Source organism: Sylvia atricapilla, chromosome 1 (genome assembly GCF_009819655.1).
Source record: "Sylvia atricapilla isolate bSylAtr1 chromosome 1, bSylAtr1.pri, whole genome shotgun sequence".
Classification (NCBI taxonomy): Eukaryota; Metazoa; Chordata; class Aves; order Passeriformes; family Sylviidae; genus Sylvia; species Sylvia atricapilla.
In genome coordinates, this window is record NC_089140.1 from 15,754,056 (window position 1) to 15,779,336 (window position 25,281).

General features: G+C 37.9%; 1 protein-coding gene across 4 annotated transcripts in view; it reads right to left on the reverse strand.

The window, feature by feature from the left end:
* WAC (WW domain containing adaptor with coiled-coil) overlaps nt 1-25,281 on the reverse strand; it is a 56,060-nt gene that overhangs the window by 11,748 nt on the left and 19,031 nt on the right. For 3 of the 4 annotated variants that reach the window (XM_066315595.1, XM_066315603.1, XM_066315585.1), the window contains exons 4-10: nt 24,147-24,253; nt 23,268-23,383; nt 22,547-22,659; nt 20,813-21,121; nt 6,061-6,306; nt 3,972-4,094; nt 3,119-3,267 (exon numbers count right to left, since the gene is read on the reverse strand). In XM_066315595.1, coding sequence (XP_066171692.1) covers nt 3,119-3,267; nt 3,972-4,094; nt 6,061-6,306; nt 20,813-21,121; nt 22,547-22,659; nt 23,268-23,383; nt 24,147-24,253 — 1,163 coding nt within the window. The remainder of the gene's footprint in view (nt 1-3,118; nt 3,268-3,971; nt 4,095-6,060; nt 6,307-20,812; nt 21,122-22,546; nt 22,660-23,267; nt 23,384-24,146; nt 24,254-25,281) is intronic. The other variant, XM_066315611.1, reaches the window with a different exon arrangement.

The window sequence follows — 25,281 nt, forward strand, 5'->3', positions numbered from 1 at the left end:
TTACTAAGAAGTGATTATTAATAGACATAACAGAAGCAAATTTAGACCCATGTGACTTGTCAAAATATTGCAAGCTTATTAGGCAAAACAGTTCAACTTAATATTATTTTGACTGTATCTTCCATCTGAGCTCTGAGTTTTCAACCTCAAAAGAGTTGTTCATTACCCAAGTAAAATCTTCATGTACAATCTTAAGAATTCCCTATTTGAAAATACATTACATGGTGTCGAGAACATAATTACATCACAGCACATTAAAAACATCTCTATCAAAAATAGGAAAGAAAATCTAAAGTGTATTTGTTTTGCTTTACAAAAAGGGAGTTTGTTGCTCCCTTTTCTCTAAGTTCTAAACTCATGTATGACTACAAAAATAATCATCAGTACCTTGTTGCTTTTCCTTTGTAGTGTACATTCAATGCAAGGTATTAAGATACCAGTAGTAAGATACAGTCTTTTATGTGAATTTCTGAACTATGTCAGGATGAGAAGTTTGGGAATATAGGAACATCCAATTTACAGCAAATGAAGTTCAAGACACTTCATCTTGCCCAATGCTTTGCATACCTCAGTCAATTTCAAAGTATGTACAAGAGAGGTTGAGCTTCAAAATTAGCTCTGCAAAATCAAGCTAACGATTTTAAGAGAAAAGAGAGGGAACAAAGAAAGAATGGCTTCTAGGGGTCCATAAAGACAAAAACCACAAACTGTCTGGCCTGTCTGGCATTTGCTGACTTCACATTAGTGTGAATTATTAACTATAGATCACCTGAACCTCCAGAAATTCTCTATTTCAGTAACAGACTTCTGTGAAACAAACCACAGATGGCAAGTCAGACATTATCTGCTAAAGCAAACTCAAGACATGACTTGATTCATTTAAATACGCAGAGGGGAGTTTTAATGCAAATTCAAACTCTTACATGTCTAAGAGGAAAAGTCACCTTTTAAAATTATCATCAAAATGAAAAGGTGTTCTTTTTGGTTTTTAGATTAATAGGTATATGCTAAAAAAGTCTGAGTAGCACATGAAAAGCCAGGGTATTAAAAGGAAAAAGCAAGATAATTGTATGATCACTCTGCTGTTGAAATAAACAGAACTATATACTAGACAGGGCTGAAACAGTAGCAGTTTGTAAACTGATTTATGAGAACAGACTACACAAGTACCTTTATGAAATGCATGACAAGAAGAACTTTGCTATTAATGCCTGCATTTTGCTCAGCCTGTGAGCAGACATTAAACCATCAAGGCTGCTCAAACAGAACAATTTGAAAAGGGAAGTCCACCAGCAATAACGGGATCACATTGTATATCCAAACTGGTAAAGTAACCAGCTCCTTGGCTGGTGAAAATAACCAAAGAAAAAGGACTGTGAACAAGTGGGATTTTAAGATAAATGAACCACAAAACCAAGTGTTTCAAAGACTGTAAATACATATACCAGAAACAGAAAAACAGTGAGGGCTACATAAATTCAAAATACCAACCAACAGCAACATTCTCACTGAGCTTGACAGGTCTGTGTAAAGTGCTTTACACAGCTATTTTGCAGAAATTCAGAACTGTTTCTGATCACACAATACAGGCACAGCTAAAAGGCAGAAGGTGACACCCCGGCTCCTGCAGTCTGTGACCCCTAAGCTGCCACAGACAGCACACCTGCAGGCAGACACACCAGCTTCAGTGTGAAAGCAGCACTGACATGTTCAAGGAGTCCTGTGCAATAGTAGTTTGCCAACGGCACTACGGGAGTCCAACAGCCAGTTCAAATACCTGTGCATCTGGCACTGGACTCCTCTTGAACAGGGCCAGTTCAGCTTTGTCTGCCCTAAGCCCATATCCACTAAAACCAAGCATCCTGGCAGAGCACTTGATCTTGATTGGGCATAATTTACCTCAAACTGTACAACTGGACAATCTAGCCTGAGTGACATATTTGACAGGCTACTAAAACAGACATACTCACACTGGAGCTATCAACATCTAAGTTCCCATCTCGTGGAACTGAGTACATAAATGCAACAACTATCAAGATAGTTCTTTCCCTAGTGAACTGGAAAAGTATCTGCTGCTGAATCGAAATTTGTTACTTCTGGGACCAACAATTTCTGGGCTGTAGAGACCAGAAGAGATCTACTTCCTGTTACTCACAGTACACAAGGAGATTCTTTTTCATATCTCAGGATCTGGAAGTGCCAAATATCTTAACCCTGCTATTTGACAATTTCATTACTTGCCATCCAGCTATGGGATGTGAAGACAGATCAAGGATGCAATCCAGGGGCAGAAACCAAGGTAATAACCAGTAGCGGTACACACATGAAGCTTTTGCAATTCATTGTATCATTGTTGATCAAAGAAACTGGGAGAATTACTTGTTTTTCCCTCTACCCATGAAAAAGATCTGATGAAAGAGAGTAAGGCATTTTGAATACCATGAGGAATGCAGTATGTTCTCCTGAAGAGAAAAGTATTCCTCAAAGGCATCCAAGACATTAGAGGTTCACTTGCAAGCAGAAAATTGAGAAAACGACACCTTAGCTAAGCAAGGCTAGTGATAGAGAACACAGATTTATGAAGGTGGGGGTGTCTCACCCCAAAGTCTACAGTCATGCTTCTCAGCAAGAACCTCAGGAGCTTATATGTTAGCTTCAATTTACATTTCCTAGTCACTGATCCAATGAAAGAATTCCAAATGAATTGATCTGTAAACACCTAGAACATTTCTAAACCAAATCTGAGACTACATCAAGTTAATTTCTCCAAGTTTTATTGGATAAGTCTAGAGAATTGTAGCAGCTGTTGCCTGTGAAGTATGTTTTTATTTCTATTTAAATATGCTAGAATAGTGATGCCTTGGTAATCTCTCCAGACAGCATCTGAAGCCAACATAAAAATTTCTTCAAGAAAAGTAAACTAGATCTCATGGTGGAGCTGCACTGCCAAAATACAGTCAAGAAGCTGCTTCCAGCTGTTTGCTTCTATTACAGGGCAAGATAACATAAGTGTTTTATAATCCTATATACAACTGTTAGCACACAGATATAGAGGGGCAATACTTATTATTATATGCAGTGGCTTACTACAATATGGCATAAATCAAAAGGAGCTTACCTTCTGCTGGGATGATACTGGTGGCGTAGTCATCAAAGGTTTAAGTGGAACAGTGTTAGTCTGCGGCGTGCTGATCCTTGGAGACACGTATGATCTTGGCGATGAGGCATCCGATGTTAGAGACATTGGAGACTGATTCGATGGCTGAGCTGTAAAGGAACAAAAATTGCTTTTAATAAAACCATGTCCTATCTTAAATGTGAATTAAATTTTCTTCTGGTACTTTGGAGTATGTGATATTAGATGATATAGAAACACATTTACCGTGAACAACTAGAATAATCAAATATTCCAAAAACATCCTAGCTAAGGATTCACCCAAACTCCTCACTTCTAAAATTTCACAGAACAGGGCACAAGAAGAAGCTGTTAGGAAATGCTTAGAAAATACCTGAAAGAGTATCTTGCCTGGAAGATGGAAAAAGAAGGCTCCCCACCAGACAGAGGAAACTTTAAGAATTTAAAGCCTCCCCTAAGAGTTACAGTTGCACAGTACTACAAGATGGGTGTTGAAGTAAGGGCGAGTTCTGTTTTATACTGTTAAATACCACTTAATTCTGATCTAGAATAAATTGAGAGGGTCTCACCGAAGTTTCACATTACTCATACAGAATTATTTAATACACCAAGAAAATCCCAAAAGGTGAGACACAGAAGCATGTTTACTTGGTTGTGTCGGGTTCCTGCTCCTCAATAACAATTTTTTTATCCTATCTTTGCAAAAAGAAGTAATTCAACATTCTCCACATTGTGTGGGCAAAGATATGACAAGAGACAGCTTCTACAACTGTATCAGCCTTTTAAAAACGCTGCATAACAAATTTACATAAGTGAAAAAAAAGATTCTGAATACCTTGCGTAGACAGTTGTGCAGCTTGAGAAATTAGGGAGGTGATATTGAAAGCAGATGGTCCAGCAGTAAGAATTTTATGGAGTATAGACTGCAGAGAGGCTTGTGTCACAGCTGCTGTTAGAACTGAAAACAAACATTCTGTTTTACTGACAATTCTAGAACACCACTTGAAACTCTTTAAACTGGCTAATTACATTTAAGGTACATTTTCTTTCAGATTTATTTCCCATATCTACCATGACCAAAGATCCACCTGAATTGTTTTTCAGTTACTTGATTTCAAGTTGATTTGGAATGGCTAGCATGTCCTTTTTGGGCAGTTTTAAATTTAAGACATACACTTAAAAATTCTTTTAAAAAGTAACTTCAAGTCTTCCACTTGAATATGGATCAGTAATAATTCTTGTAAACAGCAAGAGAAAACTTGTTCCATTTGCTACTATAGTAAGCTGAATGTGTGTGAAGTGTTTTTACACTACAGTAATTTTTTTAAAAAGCAAAAAGCAGAATCACTTTAACTCAATAAAAGAGATGAGGGTCAGACTTCACGTTCAAGAGGAAAACAAGTATCTTTCAAGTTAAAAATCTGTGTTTCTTTTTACTGTTAAAAAAACTCCTATCTGTTCCTGGTTTAGCTGTCCCATGTCATCCCCCCCCAGTAAAAAACAAACAAACAAACAAACAAACAAAAAAAAAACACAATCACTTTTAACCATTTAAAAACTGCACAATACAGGAACAGGATCTTGCAGTATGAGATGACAAGACCCTGAACTATGAGCTTCTGAATAACTCTTCCAAAAAAGTCTACAGGCTCTGTGGGATACTTCCACCCATGCACACTCATGAAAAAACTGACTCACCAGCACAGGCACAGAGTAACTGTGTGCACAGTAAGGGCAGCCCTGCTGTGCAAGGTGAAGTCACTCTGCCCACACAGACACAGCCAGGCCCTCATGCCACCAGTACAATTCTGAACACTCTTGTTCCAAGACACAGTTGCTGCTCAGATATGGCAAGAGAAAATAACTAGAAATTTCACTGCTTTTAAAAAAAAATACAATTGGAGTTCAGTGCACCTTTCATTTTTCAACACAACCATAACATGCCTTTTCGTAGTCCAACCTAGTGCACTGCAGTTTTAAACGCATCTCCCTGCACAGGAAAAAGAAACCAGTGACCAACTCACTTATTAGTACTTAATGAAGACAGAATATCTGTTGATTAAAAAAAAGCAACTGACAGCTTTTTCTGATAAATAATTGAAAGGTATAGAATATTTTCTACGTATTTTCACTTACTTGATTTGCACTTTCAGAAAGTTAAAGACAATTAACTCTTGGGACTACATGTAAATGTTATACTTCCTATTTAAATTGGTCATCTGTGCACAAGAAGCAAACAAGAAAATCCTACACTACTTTATCAGTAACCTGTCACATGCAGACACAGATAAAACAACTTTCAAAATCATCAACTCTACCTGCTCTTGTAGCAAAAGGCACTATAGGTAAAGGATAAACTGACTTCTAACAAACTACACCAATGTGACAAAAATCTAAGGGACACACTGATAAAATGCAGAAAATTTCACTGGCTAGCTAAGTTAGTGAATACTAACTTAATACTGATAGTGAATACTGATACACTACCTGTATTCAGAGAGGCTAACTTGTTATGCTGAAGAAAAAAGTTGTTAGGCAACAAGATTTAAGAACCCCAGAAGTTTCACTATTTGCAACAAACGTTAACAGAACAGCAGCACAAACTACAGAAAACAAAGAACAGTGCACGAAACAAAAGGACAAAGAGCTCTAACAAAATTTTGTGCAACAGACAAACGCTGATACAGCGATTAAGTCACCAGTCTCAATCAGAATGCTCAGTACATCAACATTTATTGATTTGAAAACCTTAGATGTTGAGAAGGTTTAAGGGAAAAAAAAACCCACAAAAATCTCCACTTTACCTAGGGATTCATTAATTCACTTTTCATTTCAAATAAGGCTTTCATTTACTACAGCCTGGTATCCAATAATATACTAATGTAAGTAAATGAGAGATTACATGAACTTTAAAGAATCCTTACCTTCATTGATTTTGGATATATCTACGCTAGAATTATTAAGCTGCAAGGTGGCTTGCAGAGCAGGCAGCAGCTGTCGAAGGAGATTTGGGTCCTGAAGTAATGGAGGAATTGGTGATTGTGGGATAGGTGAAACAGGAACTGTAGGAGCAGATGAAGCAGGCGCAGAAGTTGGATTCAGTCCAGAAGCAGAAGATGTAGAAGGAGTTGTGCAAGAATGGGATACAGACTTGTCCACAGATGCAGACTCTGAACAGAAGACAGAGAGTATTTTTCATTTTCCCCAATATAACCTGACAGCTCGCTAGTACAATACTCAAATTCAGAAGATAAAATACCTAACTACCATTTTAAGAAAAAAACTCACAACATTAATAGAACAAAAATTAAAGAGGGGTGATATTTAATGCAATTTATGCTACTGAACCTAATATTTATTATGAGCACACACACGCAACTCTTCCACTTCAAGATACTGGATGAAAAACAGCCAGTATTAATTTTTTTTTTCCCTTAGCTTTTACAGCAAATATGGGGCAAAAATCCCTTACTGATCTTTTCTTTCACTGTGCCTACACTCATTCTACATTTTTATGTATGATTTCAACCTTTCTTTGGAAAATATAGTATGAACAAAAACCTTACAGCCCATGGATTTTGCATTTAGGCTACTGTGCCGAATTTGAGGGGAGGGTATAAGCCATGCTTCACTTATTACGAGACCAGTACAAGAAGCCACACATATAAAGTAAGTCTATTATACAAAATCCAGCTACATTGCTGAGGATATAGAAAGGATAATGAGCTGTACTAGAAATGTAAAGACAGTGCTATTAACATCCCCATAGCAGGGTAGAAAAACATCTAAAAATTTATCTGCCCACAATTTAGTTTTTAACTTGTCAGCTTCTTCTGAAGCATTAAGACCTATATCCTTTATTTCATTAATACCATTTTAGGAAATATTAGGGTTACTTACTATCCACAGAAATACACAGTACTTAAATTCAATTGTACTGCATGGCAATTTGCTCTGATTAATATGAGCTATTTAATTAATTTTAAATATTACTTCCATTTAACAGAAAGTTGCTCCTCCATTCCAATACCATGAGAAATCTCTGCAATGGAAGTATTTCAACTTAGTACAGGTGTACCATCAGTCACTTCAAATATCCTTCCTTTAAGAAATCTGGACTATTGTATTTCAATCTTGGCTCCTCCTTCTCTCATCCTCATTGAACTCTCAGAGATCCCTGCCTCCAAATTCAGCCAAGACTAACACCTCTATAGCACCAAAGAAGTTGGATGCAGAGCATGAAGCTATGGATCCAAAATCTCATGCAGGATGTTTGCCCACAGTAATGAACATCTAGATTTTAAACCTACCTCAAACCAGGCAGAGAAAGTCAACCTGGATATTCTACATTTCAGGCAAAAGTCTAAATTAAATGGGCTGGGAAGTTCTTTAACTATAAGGGTGTGCTTGTTGTTTTGTTTTTTTTTTTTAATTTGAAGAAATGGTTGAAGTAAAACGATGCTGACTTCATTAGTAAGGAAGTGAAAAGGTCTTGTTTTGTTTTACTACTGAAGAATAAAATGTTACAGAATTTCTAACAGCTTTTGTAGTACAATAACCTTAACTGCAACTTTCAAGGCTAATTTGGAGAAGAACCCTAAAAAAATAAACATAAAAAATTACAGAAGTGAGTAACGATGTGTAAATCTTTTCACTCAGATTTCTAATCTCACTGGGAAGAGGATTTCTGCTTCCACGCTGTTACACTATATATAGCTTATGAAGGTCACAAATACTCCAGAAAACTTTTTCCAGACAAGTAGCTGAGAAATCTGAACCAGGAAAAAAATCCCTGAAGAACCCAAATCTGAAAGCTTGCAAGGATGCAACAGCCAGGACACAAACACATATTATTTCGGAGTTTCAGGCGAACTTCTGAAAAAGATGTGCCCATATCTAGTTATAGTCTCCTCAGGGTTGGTTGCAATGAATGTATCTGTGAAGGGACCTGGTCATTTGGCCAGAAGCTTTCATAAGAACAACTTTAAAAGGGATAAAAAGGGTTACGAAGATTGAAGACAGGGAAAAAAAGAAAAACCAGTTATAAAATTTCTGTATGGTTTTCAGTGAGGTGAACTGGGACAGCTGATGAGGTATTAGTTACCCGTAAAACATGAAGTCATTAGTAAACGTTTTAATTATTAAGTAATGCATATAAAATCTTATGTTATAGTGTTCAAAGTAAATGTTAAGACAACTGGAGGTCAAGACACATCTACCAAACAAGAATCTCATCACATTAAACAAAAACATGTCAAGTTCAAATTGAACTTGGATCTGTCCAAGTAAGATCAAGATACACTGGCAGACAAAAGCAAGGGAAATAAGCACAATGGGGCATGTTAGTGCTTTTATGTACAAGCTTGCTACCTACAGGGTTTTTTACCAGTAAAATAACCACTTAAAAAACCCCAAAACACAAAATACTCTCATTTCAAAATGAAAAAAGAATGCTGAGCAACTGCCAGCACTAATTTCAAAACACATTTAATGTATTCAGGCTTGTCTTCACAGTTCAATATTTAGTTTTTTGAAGTAAAGAAGCAACTCACTACTGTACTATTTATTCATGTAAGCAAATACCTGACCCTCAAACAACACCACCATACCAAACAGCTCGAAGTGCTTTTCACCCACGCTGCAGTTCTGAACAGAAAACACACTGAATCAAAGGCAAACTCAAGTTAACAATGCAGTTTAAATTAACCTTATACAAACCCAGATCTGGGTATTCACTTATTTCTTGAATAACAGAACTCAAAATACATCACTCAAAACCACTGAATTCCATGAGGTCCGTAAAACTACTTGAGCCTTTATGCTATAAAAATGCACACTGAATTGCATCGACACAATACAGCCAAGTTATTTACTCAGATAATATAGGGTCACTATTTCATAGCTCTATTACTGCAGGTATTTTAAGTATGTGTTAAAATGTATCTGTGAAAGGTATCTTTGTACAATCACCCTATTAAACCTAGAGAAAAGATACAATGCTAACATTCCAATCTTCTGAGATGTTTAACAACTCAGAAACAAAACACTAAATGCTATAAAAGAATACATCTCTATGATTATGACTACCTACATGTACATCACACTTGAACTGGTATTTAACATCATAGAAGATGCAGAATAAAATGACTGTTCAGAGCATCACTGCATTACACAAATTGAATTATTATTACTGAAATTCAAGCTATAAACCTGTTTCTGCCCAAAAAAAAAAAAAAAACCCAAACCTGTAAAAATATTGGTAGAAAATCAAAAGCACTTCTTGTTTCTCTTAAGTACCTGTGCTGGTTCTGGACAGGACAAGGTTAATTTTTGGAGTAGCCAGAAAGGTTGGTTATTCTATACCGCCTCACTTTACTTTCAGGAGCAGGGGTAAGGGAGTTGTTTTCCAGTCACAGTATGGTGTGAATTGTCTCTCTTGTATACCCTTTTATTAATATTGTTGCTGCTAGTGTTCATTTCTTATTTCATTACTGATCCCAGTAATTTTTTTCTTATCTCAACCTGCAATCTTTCCCTTTTGTGCCTCAAATTCTCCGCTCTAGCCTGCCACAGGGGAGAGGGCAGAGGTAGTGAATGAACAGTGCAGGGGGAACACCAATCACAAACCTCAACAGCCTTATTTGGAGCCCAATGGGGTACAAAGGGTTGTGATGATCAGATCTGACCAGAGTGCTTTGAAACAAATTTGATTTAAGCATTTCTTGTACTAGGCAGGGTGTCAGTGGTGACAGTGTTGCTTGCTTGTGGCACCTAACCCTGTATGTACTCCTGTATACGCCCTGGGGGCCCACCATGGTATTTTTTTCAGAGCAGGGAGAGAGAGGAATCAGGATTGCTCTGTTGCTGTAGTGCTGTATTGTAGGGAACCAATTTATGACATGTGGGGCAATGAGGGTGATTTGGGATGTGTGTTCAGTAATGCTGGTTTACCCTTCTTTTGGGGCCTACCTCTGGGAGTTCATTAAATTGTACCTAGTCTATGGGGGAACAGGCACAGGTAATTTTCCCCAGCTTTTTATGCCTTTGTCTCTTTCAGGCCTGTTAAACCAGCTTTTGAGAATTTTGAATTTCCTCTGGTTGTTAATAAAATGTGGTCTTGTTGCTATGTCTCATGACATAGTCCATATCACTTTTAAGAGTCAGTGTGGCCCACACCACGTTTAGAGGGAGAAGAGAGATTTCTAAGAAGGTCTGTCTGCCCTGTGGGTGCATTGTCATGAGTTGCATGGAATGTGGGAGAAAATGGGCGAGTTTTGGAGAAAATTATGTTTCAGTGATTTGGAAGTTCACCCCTGAACAACTACAGGATCCTGATAAAGCAGCAGGGCATTTTCAAGGAGGATGGTGTGACATCTCCAGAGGGGAGCAAATCATTGCAGTGCGCTGGGCACTGGCTACTCTTTACTTTTACTGTTCAATAGTAGACAGTCCCTCAGGGAGAACAGGAGGAAAACAAACAAGTACTGAGACAACTCAAACAGCAGCTGAACCAGAGGAGGAACCTGTGCCAGTAGCAGTTGTCCCTATACAGAAGAAGAAATCCAAGATCAAATCAGCTCAGTTGGTAGGGATGAAGAGGAAGTAGAACCCTCACAAAAGCAGGAAGAGGAAGGGCCAAAGATAATCACCCAATCCCTGTCCATGTGTAAGTTGTGAGGCATGCAGAAAGATTTCAGCTGCCAGTCAAATGAACCCCTGGTGATACAGCTGCTCCAATGCTGGGGTATCATGGCCCACGATACGAAACTAGGTGGTAGTGAAGTCAAGCAACTGGGATCCCTGTCCTGTGACATGGGCATTGAAAACGCAGTTGGAAAGAATACAAACTCTCAACCTTTGAAAGTGACTCTTGTCATGCAGGAGGGAAAATACTGTCTCAAGGACAATCTAGTAGTGCACCCCAGTAGGCAGAATGCCATGGAAAAAAGGTATCCAGTATGTGAACCGGACATGAAGATCATCTTGACCCACATTTTGGTTGTGCAGACTGTCCAAGACTTTGGACAGACTTGAAAAAGTCAGTGTGGAAATATCTCATGCCCTACCAGTAGGGACCAGAGTCTCTGCTATTGGGAGCAAGCATCCCCCTGCTCGAGAGAGAAGACAGACACAACAAGGTAACCTGTGTTTCTCCTGTGAGCAAAACAGAGGACATGAGGAAGTGGGGTGGAAAATCCACCTCTGCCCTAGCAGTGTATGTGAGCTAAATATATGGAAAAACAACCACAACAGGAAATTCTTCAAGGACAAATGCCACTCTAGTTTTCAGTGGGCAAGTCCTCAGACAGAAGAGCTGATTGTTACTGCTGATCCTCTAGAAGGGACCTCCAGCCCATATTTACAAGGAGTGAGCAATGAGAGCTACAACCAGGACTAAAGGGGTCCTGCCCCCACACAGATGCAGGAAAGGGATAACCAGATCTATTGGACTCTGTGGATGCAATGCCCTGGTGTATCAGACCCACAAGAGTATAAGGCTTTAGCTGATATCAGCCCACAATGTATATGATGCCATCAAGATACATAGGGGCAGAATCCATCTGTATTTCTGGGGTGACATGGGGATCCCAACAGCTGACTGTACTGGAAGCCAAGTGAATCTGACTGGGAATGAACAGCAAAACTATGCCACTGTGACTGACCCAGAAGCACCATGCATCCTTGGCATATATTACTTGAGGAGAGGGTATTTCAAGGACCCAAAAAGGGCATTGTTGGGTGTCCGGGATAGATGCTCTAGAGACAGAATAAATTAAGATAGCTCAATACCTTGCCTGGTCTGTCAGAGGACCCTTCTGTTCTGGGATTGCTGAGAGCTGAAGAAGAATAGGTACCCAACTGCTACCACAACAGTAACTCTCGACAATACCAGACCAACTGGGACTCTGTGACCTCCATGCATGAGATGATTTGTGACCTGGAGAGCCAGGGAATGTCAGCAAGACTCAACTCATACTTCAACGGCTCATATGGTAAGGCCTGCTATGTCTCAACTGAAAAAAAAGTGTAAGTTCAGTGGAGAGTGGAGATTGCCACTGGACTGTCATGGCCTGAATGAAGTCACACCAACAACACTGAGTGCTGCTGTGCAGAAACACGGCTTGAATTTCCATATGAACTGGAGTCCAAAGCATGGAAGTCATGCCACCACCGACACTGCTAATACATTTTTCTCCATTCCCCTGGCAGGACAGTGAAGGCCACAGTTTGCCTTCACCTGAGGAGTGTGCAGTACACTTGGAACCGACTGTCCCGAGGGCGCAAACACAGCCTCACTATTTGCCATATTTGCCATGGACTGATCCAGAATGCACTGGTAAAGGGTGAGGCTCCAGAACACTTGCGGTACATTGATGACATCACTGTATGGAGGAACACAGCACAGGAAGTTGTTGAGAAAAGGGAGAAGATAATTCGAATCCTCTACAAGGCCAATTTTGCCATAAAGCAAAGTAGGGTCAAGGGACTTGTCCAGGAAATACAGTTTTTAGAAGTAAAATGGCAAGATGGACATCATCAGAGTCCAATGGATGTGGTCAACAAAATAGCAGCTATGTTCTCATCAATGAGCAAATAGTAAGCACAAGCTTTCTAGGTGCTATGGGTTTTCTGAGAATGCATATTCCAGATTACAGTCAGATTGTCAGGCCTCTCTATCATGTGACATGGAAGAATGACTTCAAGTGGGGTCCTGAACAACAAGCTTTTAAACAAAACAGAATCATGCAGTAGTGAAAAATGTGCTCTACGCTGCAGTCAGGGAGAATGATCCTTCCTGGAGTCTGGTAAAAAGCACCTGAGGAGATTCAAGGACAACCTTTGGAGGTCTGGAGAAAGGATGCAAAGATACAAGGCCTGCTATGTCTCAACTGAAAAAAAAAGACACTGGCAACTTATGAAGGGGTTTGAGATGCTTCGGAAGTCACCAGCACCAAAGTACAGCTACTCCTGGCATCCTGACTACCACTTCCACAAACCCACCACGGGAAGCTCTACATGCTTACAATGATAGAACCAACTAATGGATGGCTGGAGACATAACCTGTCCCTCACACAACTGCCCAGAACACCACCTCAGGCCTTGAAAAACAAGTCCTGTAGCTACATGGTACCCTGAAAGAACTGAATCAGATAACGGGACTGATTTCAAAAACAGACTCATAGACACTTGGCCACAGTACTGAGTGGGTATGAAACATTCCCTATCACACACCAGCCTCTGGGAAAACTGAACTACACAACGGACTGTTTAAAAACGCATTGAAAGCAGTAAGTGGTAGGACTTTCAAACACTGGAAGATGCATTTAGCAAAGGCCACATTGTTAGTTAATGCCAGAAGCTCTACCAAGCAAGCTGGCCCTGTCCAAACAAAACTTCCATGTACCATAGAAGAGGATTAAGTCCCTCTGGTGCATATGAAGACTGTGTTAGGGAAGACAGTTTAGATTAGTCCTTCCTCAAGCAAAGGCAAAACCTGTCCCATAAGGGTAGGCAAACCCATCCATGTTTTTGCTCAAGGACCTGGGTGGACTTGGTGGGTAATGCAGAGGGATGGGGAAACACTGTGTACCTTAAGGGGATTTGACTCTTATATGAGAATAGTGTGTAATGTTGAATTTTAAAACACTAGCTGCTGAATGACACTGTCACTGACTGTATGCTGTAACACCACAGACAGTGAGTCTGGACTGCTTCAGATACACCAATCAGGACTTCTGATACATCTCGCAATTAGCCGGGAGCACGCCAGTTGGAATGTGCAGGATTTGGGCTTGATGTAGGTGGTATTGAATAAGGAGTGGGTAACATCCTGGTTCTGGCCAGCACAGGGTTAATCTCCTCAGCAGCCAGGAAAGGCAGTTATTTTGTACCACCTCACTTCACTGCCTTGGGGAGGGGAGGGGAGTCCTTCTCCAGTTGGAGAGGGTGGCAGCAGTTCCCCCCTGGTGAGCTTCGTGAATTTTTCATCTCTCTTGTACACCCGTCTAATAATATTGTTGCTTTTACTGTTCACTTCTTGTTTCATTGCTGTTCCCAGTAAACTGTTCTCATTTCAAGCCGTGATCTTGTATCTTCTCCACAAAGGGAAACTCCTCTGTGATGCAAACTCACATATTCAAAAAAAGACTACAAATTTGTTGTATATAATCACAACTCTCTTTAGCTTAATTCACACCCATCTATCTTACTTAATGGCTCAGACAGCATCCTAAATCCCAGAAATACTGCTAACAAAACAAAGCCTCCAAATATTTTAACATCTATTTTTGAGTAACGTAACTACAAAGGTTAAAGCCTGGTTTAATTTATGATGCTGTACAGAGCTGTAAGTTTTGCTTTTTGAAGTTAATTTAACTAGGCAGAACTCAAGATTAAATATTTGCCTGACAAAACCCCTCAGATATCACTCACTGGGGTGTATGCATTTCCTCTGCTTTTTCCACAAACAGAAACAGAAACTCCTCACTCCTTTCTTTTCCTGCCTAACTCCCTTTTTCTGAGAGACTGTTTTATTGTTTATTTTGCCACAGAATTAAGTTTACTTTCCAACATCTAAGCACTATCTTCTAGTTTTATTAGAGTTTTTAGAAATACTTATCAATAATACAATCCTGTAGCTCTTAAGTGCACTTGAAGCCCTCAAACATCATGAAACACAGCCAAGATGAACATAACATGCTGAGAGAAGTTAAGTATCTCCACAAATTTAAATCCTATAGTTTTACAATTCTGATACACTGGTCCCTACATCTGGGTCAACATCAATTCACGTTTCTAAACAAACAATCTACACTATTATTGCAGAATAAGGATTTGGATTACATGGCAGTCATTCATAAACCTAATCTGAATCATTAAGCATCAGACTAACTCTGAAGTAACAACTGGAATTTTACCAACAGAAAATGCAAATTAACCTGTATGTTATAAAAAAATTTTTTGTAACAACTTAAGAATTTCGCAGCCTTTACAGCACAGACTATGGCTGAAGAAGTGGAACAGGGCAAGGCTGCAGCCTCTTCATTGTCAACATCAATTTCAAAACAAATGCTATGCAAATGACTAACCTCACCTGAAACTCCACCTTTTATCATGGAAGTCCCAAGGAAAGCTTTTTTAATAATAAAAAAAATGAAACAAAAACTAAAATTAGAACATAGCACGTTTTGATCTCTTCAAGTTTTAAGAACTTCATTAAATAAAATTTCTCTTCCTCTGAATAACTTAAAAAAAAAAAAAGAAAATTAGATTATTTTTTAAATTACTTATTGTGATTTTAAAAATATGACTTTGCACATATTTCTCCATTATAAGCTATGCACAATAAAGTCTCAATATCCGGAGCTTTAAAAAAAAACTTTAAAAATCCATTCACTTTGTGGCAGTAACATGAAAATAGTGTTTGCTTTCTGACAATTATGCAAACAAGTTTATTAGACACAGCCTACATACAGAACTATATTATAGAACTAAACAATTTTCTGGACCAGCAACTTTATTCACATGGAAAAAAAAATTACCAAAAAATAAAGCCATCCAAAAACAAAACAAAAAAAATGAGGAAAACAAAGTAAGCAGATGGCAAAAAAGAAACACCATTAGATGTGGTGATTAACTTAATGGGAAGAATTTTAAATTGGCTTAACATTAAAATGGAGCAGGAAAAAAACTTTTTATAATGAAAATAATTTTTGTAGACCACAATGATTAGGGAAGAGCTTTCTATTAATAACCCTCTCTGCTAGGAATGTGACCCACAATCACATCTTTTGGACAAAAAGTAAAGAAATCTAAACTATCAGTCTGAATTTCATATGACAAGAACCTGTATGACACAAGATGCATTATAAATTTTGTGAAGAGTTTTGCTGAAATTTTTGCTTAAGTAGAAACACCAGGTCAAATCAGAATGGGAACATTCCGATGTGATGCTTCCAAGCAGTGGGAATTTTTTAACAACAGGGCCAAATGACCCTTTCGGAAAAAAAATTACAGATCATCTTCAGCAGTTGTGCCAAAATGATCTTCAGTTTTTTCTTGGCACCCTTCGCTTCTCAGTTTGGTGATGGCAAGAGTCAGCAGCATGTTTGCATACTGACTCAATCTCCGCCCCTTATGGCAAGAATTTTTGCTCCTGCCAGGACTGACATTCTGAACGGCAACCCTGAGCCTACAAGCTTGAATGCAAGGGGGTGGGAATGAAGCCCTCTGACTGTTCAGGCACTCTGCTTCAATCAAGAGGTTTGAACACTGACAGTCCTACACCTCTGCTGTGCCTCTGCCAACCTGCTGGAGTCCTGTAACTTACTCACCCTCCTCCTGACCAGAGTGTGCCAAGCTCATCAGGCACATCAGCATGAGAGAGAAATGGATGGGGAAAAAAGAACAAAACTGGGAAATGCCTCTTTTGTGAAGGAAGGACTTTCCTTCACAGCCCTCTTTCTGACAGCTAACATGCAAGGACTCCCTGCATGACTAGCTTTAAATTAATGCTATATATTAGCATGCTCTTATTCTGATTTATAGCAACCAAGATTTATTTCTAATGATGTGGAAATTACTGACTGCTGTTGACTAGATGATTCCTAAATTATTAAAATTACTCTGAGTGTTCCAATAGCTTTTACTACTGATGTAATTTTTATCCCATTTAAAACAAAACAAATGCATCCGAAGTCCTCTGGAGTCAACACTACAATATTACCCAACCACTCTATTGTGAGCTTGAGCTGTTATCTTTGCCCTGCTAGCAACCATCAGGTAGGTGTGTTTTCACAGTGTGCTCTCTGTAGGAGGAAAACTGCATTACAAAATTTTCAGAAATATTTATCTTGTTGCCCTATAAACCTCATCTCTGCTGATTAAAAATCTACTACCCAGAACAGCTAACAGAATTGCTTCATTTTCTGCTGTTGACTAAGAACCGTAACACATTTTCTGTGCTGAAGCACCTGGAGTGTACAGTCCATCAACTAAGCTCTCTGAGCACTGACAGTCACATTCATATGTTCTACATAGTTCAGTTCTGATCTACTAGGGGACTGTAAGCCACAACAAAAATACATAAAGATTATAAGCAATGCATTCTGTAAACACATTAGACCAATGAAACTATAGTAACAAAAGCAATTAGATTCTCAAAAATACTCAAATTATCTAAAATACAAAAAAAATCCCTATTTCACACATTTGGATTCCTTCAGTCTTAAATCTGAATTTTTTGTATTTTACCTCTGCTGTCAAAACAAATGTAGCAGCAATGCTCAGCAAACAATTATAAGGAATCGGAAGAAACGAACAGTCTCACGCGTAACTTCTCCTAACTGACATATGAATTGAGTAATATACTTGAAACTGTAAAACTCAGCCGAAGAAGATGCAACAATACCAGAAGCAATGTTAATAACTGACCACTAAAGACTACTCAGTGTTACAAGAAAACCACAGGGGTGAGAAAAGGAAAAGAAGCACCAGAGTCACAACCCACACAGCACTGCACTGGGTAGTTACTGTGTTCTCACAGAAGTTTTAGATTACTGCTGCGCTAGAAACAGAAGTGCTGCCTGAGGGGACTTGGAGGAAAGGTGTGAGCAGCAGTATCCTACAGACAGACACACTGTTAAGATACGGACAATACAACATTTCATTCTGAATTAAAAATAGGAAAATATGATGTGCCCTACAGATAAAGCAGCCAAAAAGTAGGAAAAGCAACCCCACACTTTACCTGCATAAAGCACTCACAGTGAGCACAAACAGAAGCAGCAGATTCTGACTGGAACATTCAAACCAAAGGGTAGAGGTCAAATAGTTCCCCAGGAACTCTCCACTACTGCCAGCCATTGAGGGGAGAAGACTACTGCTAACAGCTGAGCTATAGTTCAGCCAGGGATTTTATTCAATCTCCTTGTGGGACTACAACATATCCCTGCAGCAAAAGAGATTGAGCTGAAAAAAGCATTGTTGTTGGGTTTTGTGTTTTTCTGTTGTTCTGCTTTTCAAAACTATTACTGCTTGGGAAAAAAAAAAAAACAAACCAAAACAACAAAACAAAAAAACCCACCACACTGAAATCAGAACTAATAGAACAGTGGTACAAATATGCTGGCATAAGGCAGCTAGAAACACATCCACAAGAAGCAAGAATTCATTTAAGGAAGGACTTCTGCACGCATTCAGTCATTTGGACCAACCTATTTTTATAGGCAAAAAATAGTTTTACCTCTTTTTAGAGAGGGATGGCACCGTCAGTGAACAGAAAAACAAGATTAAACGCTATCTGCTTTGCTACTGTAAACATAAACTTCTCAAACTATTTTTCAGTTTTGCAAAGACACTTTTAGAAGATTGTTTGAACCAAGTCTCTCAGGACAATTATTGCATTTTCGATTTTTATAACAGCTACAAAAAATACTTTATAAACTGCATATTTCTAGTACTGCAGGTTCACAGTCACCTCTGAGAGAATGAGTAACAGTAAATCATCCAAAGCACTGCTTCTTCCCTTTTTTAAAATTTAAATATGCACAATTCTACAGAAAATTTACTGGTTTAATTTCCTTAAAAAGACAGTCTGACATTCCCCACAAAAAAAGTCAACTGAATGTACTCTTTGATGACCTTTGATCATGACAGCACTGGCACTGAATTCTTCTGTTTCTGTACAAGAGCTAAAGCAACATGTAAAAACTCACATTTTCTAGAGTAAGAATTTCAAGCCCAACATTCACCTATTCCAATTCTTAAATTATTTACTAACTCTCTGTAATCCACCTTTTTCTGAAGCTCAGTAAGTACAATATTTGCTCACAATAAAGTGTCATGAAACAAATCAATGAGATATGATTATTACAGAGAATCTATTCATTTAACCTACATAAAATTAAAAAACCCCAACTATCTAACAATACAGAAATTCAGTGAATGATTTAATATAGAACCATCCATGGTAATATGGATTCTAAAGTAAGATTACAGTATTAAGACTGCCCAGTGCAATTGTTTTCAATATTATACCCAGCTGTATGTTCTCAAATTAATGTTGTATATAAGAAGTGTTAGAACTCTCTGCCAACATCTGTAGCAGCTGTCAGAATGGGAAGTTCCTTTAATTGCTCTAAGAGTCAGCTGTTAAGTCAATGAAGACATGCAGTAAAGCAGTGAAAGAATATCCAGTGTGAAATCTAATCACACACCAAACAGGATTCAAGAACGTGCCAGAATTGAAAAATAATAAAGAGGAGTTTTAAGTGTATATTAAATATAGAAATGGAGTAGACGCTCTAAAGGAAAGAACACTTGACATGGATGTTTTGTGCTGTAATGTGTATAAGTGCATCAAATTGCAATCAGAAAACAGAGCCTTAACTGAAGCAGGTAACTACCACACTCAGTACAAGAATTATGCTTCAACTACTACACCAAACTTTGGGCTTTAATGTATTGAACAAGAAAAGGCTTGCTGAAAATAACCTGTTCCTCTGTAGTTTACAGTCAGCATTTACAAACCAGGTTATATAAATATTGCACAAAGTGTCAAGAAAAAACCTTAATTTTCTTTACATGCACAACTGTCTTATAGTATTTGTCAGTGTATGCTATCGTTTGAGTATTTTGGGTGGCCAGCTGCTCTCAAGTCTGTATAGAAGCTAGAACTCTTTAATAAACAGAACTGGAAGACTCGAAAACAAACACAGAGTACAAGACCAGTGTCAGACCAGAGTCTGTTTTGGTCTTATTTTCAGAACTATTTAACTAGGCCAACTTGCAAGTGTGGACAGTGCAAAAAGCCATCTTTCAAAAAATAATTCAATTACATATTAATTATACAGTATTTTAAATTAAAACACAACATGATTATCCAAAAATTACTCTTCTCCTTCTCTAAGCCCTCAAAATAGAATTTTCTTACATAATACCACGATCCTAAAACTCACCTACACCTAAGTAACACACTATCATTAATGACACACATTTCATTCTCACAATCTTCCTGAGCTCTTCATCCCTAATAATGAAGAAAATCTAACTAAAAGACAAGTCTGAAATGTCACAAACAATGCACAGTGAAGTCCTGATCTTCGCTTGACTCTAACTGCATCTAACAGGTATTATCAGATAATAAAACACATACTATCAGCAGATTTAGAACTGAAGTCCAATATTTCTCAAGATACAGATCAAAACAGATCAGCTCTTACAAACATGTAGAAAACTCTTGCTTTCTGTAAGAACTGTGCTTGTGTTGACTGAAAGGTTTGACACTGGCATTCCAAACAGTAACAGCAGTTCATAAAACATAATGGTCCGAAATGACTTTCAAATTATGTAACTACATTACAACTCAAATAAATGGCAAAGATCCAAAACAAGAGAAGACAAGAATTAAAATATGTTCTACAAAAACACATCTTTCAAATTATCATTTGAAATGTTAATTTGCAGAATAAGCCAGTACATTGTAACTATCACAGTGTCAATCTGAGCAAACGAGGTTTAGGGGGAAATAAACACATAAAAACAGTAATCAGGTTCTAAGCACATACAATCAAACAGGAAAAAAAATCTTTGCATTCTAGTACTAACATACCTCAAACAAGCAATATATTGCAATGTATCATATTGAATACTAGAGGGAATTTCATCAGACATACCTTTTCTCTCTGTTTTCTGTGCGGGGATGGAAGATGTGGATGTAGACAGTTTTGATAAAGTAGATGCTCCATTAGCATCAAAGGATTTCTTTGGCTGGTGATCAGATTGTAGAGAAAATGGACTAGGAGGAACAGTGCTTGGGGTAGCAGTTGGATGAACCACTGGTTTGATGGGATGCTGTACTGGAGTAGAACTACTGTGAGTCTCTGCTCTTGGCAGTCTGTAGTCTCTGTCATTGTGCCTGCTTGTTTGAGATAAAATATTCTGTGGGAGCATACTGCTGGTGTCACTGGAATGCTTGTCTTCCACTTTTTTTCAGGATTCCCAAGTAAAGTTGCAATAAGAAAAAAAAAGATTGAATTAGAAACAAGTCTAAGATTGCTGTGACTGATTAATACAGCTGCACACCAATAACTAGAGCTGAATTTATGATTAAAAAAAGCCTCAAGTAGATCAGCATAAAAAGAGCAAAATTTAATTCTACTCACTAACAAAATGCATTTTCTCTGACCTTTGCTTGATTTAGATTTCCGGTTTAGCACTGTGTTTTGATGAAAGGCTGCTTTATAACGAGTGTTACAGTCAAGTTAACTTTTGAAGTCTCCTAAAAAGATCTAAATCAAGATCTATTATTTCCATCTTGTATTTAGTGTGAAGAGATAATTTGTGCCATTTTTCTTTTGTTCATCAAAACCCCTGAACATCAAGTATAATTTAACAGTTTCACATTCTAGCCTTTGAAGAACTCCTCTTCATGTCACTTGAGTACTACTACAACAAACTTAGAGCTAATTCAAGACATTTATATATATTAATGAATGACTAATCTGCCACTGGTCACATGATCACAGACTTTAAAATATGATACTCAGTGAACATACCAAGTAAACACAGAGTAGCTCTTTTTATAGATTCTTACATTTTCACCTGTCACAAGACAAATACTCACTGCATTATGCATGGCTCTTATCTTTTTGCAGCATTCAGTATATTTTAGCATATGGAGTAAGTTTCATGTACACAGAGAAATACCCCTTTATACCTCCACCACCTTGTCAAATCCAAAGAGCGTGGGTGAAGAATAATACTCTGGCTTCTACTTTTAAACTACCCTGAGAACTGTACTACAGATTTATCCAAACTACATCAGCATACAGACAGAATCTCTCAGCACAACTATTTTCCAAAAGAAAACTGACAAAAATAAAAGCTAGATAGCAGGACAAAAATCTCCAAGTTACAGAAATTTACAGTCCAGGAAAAGTTTTGCTAACAGCACTGGTGAGGTAAAAATAAGCTCTCAATAACATACACAAGCATCTGAAAACCCTGGAATCAAAATCCATTGAATCAGGTTATTGTTTTTAGATGTGGAATCTTTATTTTTAAGGTCAGAATATGACATGAGCAGCTCTCAATGATCACAACAGTCCAACTAAAATACAGACTATGCAAGCTATTTAATAACTACCCATGAAGATAATTAAACTCGACTGTAAAAGCCACAAAAAGGAGGAGCTCCATGAAATGCATTAAGCCAAGTGTTGCACCAGTAAAGTTATTTAAAGAAACAATATTTGGGAGAGTTAACTGTGCTATCCACTTTGGCTTTTATGCAGGAAAAGGTGAGAAGAAGAGCTAAGGAAAGGGATTTTTTATGATTTTTGAAGCTTGGAAAAGAAAACAGTAATGCGAACAAGGCAAGAATGTATTGCTGTAATAAAACCACATACTTCCACTGGCAAACCCACTGGCAGCTGTCGCCTGCATCACCTCTCTTCTGTAATCCCTATCTTTTGGAAAACTGTTAACAGACATTTTGCTTGCTTCTTTTTGTCTCTGCTCTCTGAAGAAAAGAGAACAAAAGTTAGGTAAGAACTTGCATTATCTAACAATGTAACAGTTTCTATAAATTATATGAGATGAATTAAACTGTTAAGAGCTTGCTGCTACAGGTGGGGTTAGCAAACTCCAGCCACGGCTTCCTTACATCTGTGCTTGTTGAAGCCCACAATATACCAGTTCAGCTAACTAATCTCAAAAAAAAACAAAAAAAAAAAATAAAAAAAAAAGAAAAAAGAAAAAAAAACAAAACCAAAACATTAAAACCGACACTCACCAAAAAAACCCAAAACCAAACCCCAACCAAAACAAGCAAACAAACCCCAGAACGGAACAAAAAACAAACCAACCAACCCTTCCACCACCACCCCCCCGCCCCCAAACACCACCACCACCCAAAAAATCATCCCCACACAAACCAATCATACTTCCCTCTCAGGCTCTGGATTGTCAAGGGATCAAAGAGGTGCCAGAGGTCATGGTAAGGGTAGGAACACACAGACTTAGAGCACAATCTTTTACAGCAGTAATCTATTAGATAAGCTCAACTGCTCTGAAATGTGCTTAAGAATATTTGTTCTTTACACAATTCAAACAAATACAAACATATACCTTTCCAGCCACTCTTTTGGTTTTTCCCACTGTGAAACTTCTGTTCGGCAGTTGTAGTAGTATTTTTTGCCTGAAGAGCTGATGTGCTCAGACCAATCATCCGCAGAATCATAAGCCTTTAAATACAAACAGTGTTGGACAAAAGACTACTTGAGAGCTTTAATATACAAATTCAACAGCTTTCACTGTTTTTAAAACTACATAGCACCCTTTAATGTATCCATATCATTACTTTCCACCACCTCTAAATGGCCCTTTCATTGATAGCTTTGACACATGACCAGTATCCTTCTGTTGCATTTTGCAATAGTTTCCTCTGGTTTATACCCATCAAACCCCTTTAAAAATCTAATAGTACATTTAGAGGGATACAGTAAGGTCAACAGTGATAACATTAGTTGCCTTCACCTTACAACACTCTCAAAATTATTATCTTTTCCAAATTTTTTTACTGACCACCAATTTACCGATTTTGGTTTTGGGCAGTTTTTTACAAACACGCCACTCTGACTACTAAATCTTCAATACTGAAGTGACTAAAATTCACAATATGTAATGTATTTCAAATAAGTTAAATCATACTGCCTAGTCGAGATTTACCATGGATTCATGGAAAATATTTCTGTATCTATGACATTTAAATAATCCAGTATTTTTAAATTAATGACAGGTAACTGAAAGCTGTAATGATTACCCAAGTGGAATAGTTTTAAGACACATGACAACTGCAGGCTGGGTTTACAGTGTGTTTATAAAATAAAGACTGATGTTGGAAAACTACTCAAGAACAACGCACATGCTGCCTTAGACAAAATTATGAAAATATGGTGGGTATGAACAGGGCAATACAGGCATGAAAATCAAATCACGAATACTCACTGCATCAGAAGTTTTGCTTGGATTATTGCTGGGATTAGAAGAATGTGAATTTGAACTATGAAGAGCACTGTGGTTATGTGAATTTTCTTGTGGAGAGTAACTGGTCCCTGAAAGGAAAGAGAAAGACTATTCACCATGTATGCTTTCAAAGAAATCAATCATCTGCATTATAAGGAGGTGGAAGGGGAAAGAAGAGGGAAGAAGACAAGGCAAGTTGTCCAAAACCTGGATCACATAATAGTTCAGATGCAGAAGTATTTCAAGAGACCACATGCACGTTCCTTTTCCACATAACATAAAAACTCACTTTGATTTTATAATCAGAGTAATGCAATTTGCCCCTTCACTGTCTAGCTCTCAAACTTTACTCCATTATTAGCAAACAAACAGCCTTTATAATTTTGATGCTTCTAAGAGCCCTAACATGCCAATTCAGATATTAACAGCTATTTTCTCCTCAACATTAGATCAGAAAATTTAAATAGGCTTATCAACAGCCTACATGGTTGGACAAAATCAGGTTTTAAGTTTACTGAAGTAATGCTGCTTTCTTAAAACTGCTGTTTTCTTCTGAGACTGTCTGTTATTAGTTCTAGGTAACCATTTCTGTTTATGCATACCAAGCAGTCTAAATTTTCCTGCACCTGAGTCTCTGCAACAAAGGTACTGACATCCAGAACACCAAAAGCAGCACTTCTCAAACCACCACCTCCTTCTGGCCTCCCTATCAACTACTCTTCAAGGCAACTTTGTTTTCCTCAACGTGAAAATACTTGAACAGCTGAAACGAGATAGGAGATAATTCTGAACATCTTTTAGATCTGTATTTGTATGTAAGCTCAAGTCACCTGAACAGTTCCATCTGCAATTAAACAAGGACACCCATTCCACTCTGCAATCTTCTTTTAAACTTCCTGCTCTTAAAGCCGCCTTTCTCTAAAATAGCTAAGCAAGTAAAAACTCTTTATTATTCTTGATGGGATTTAAACGTTCACGTAAATCACACCAAAGAAAAATAATTTTCTTACGCATTTCAGGGAAAAATCTAGATACTGCAAATATAACACTCTCCCAGCTTTTATTTTCCCTTTCCCTACTGAGAAATTTCTCAATACCCAGGGGTACTACATGAAGT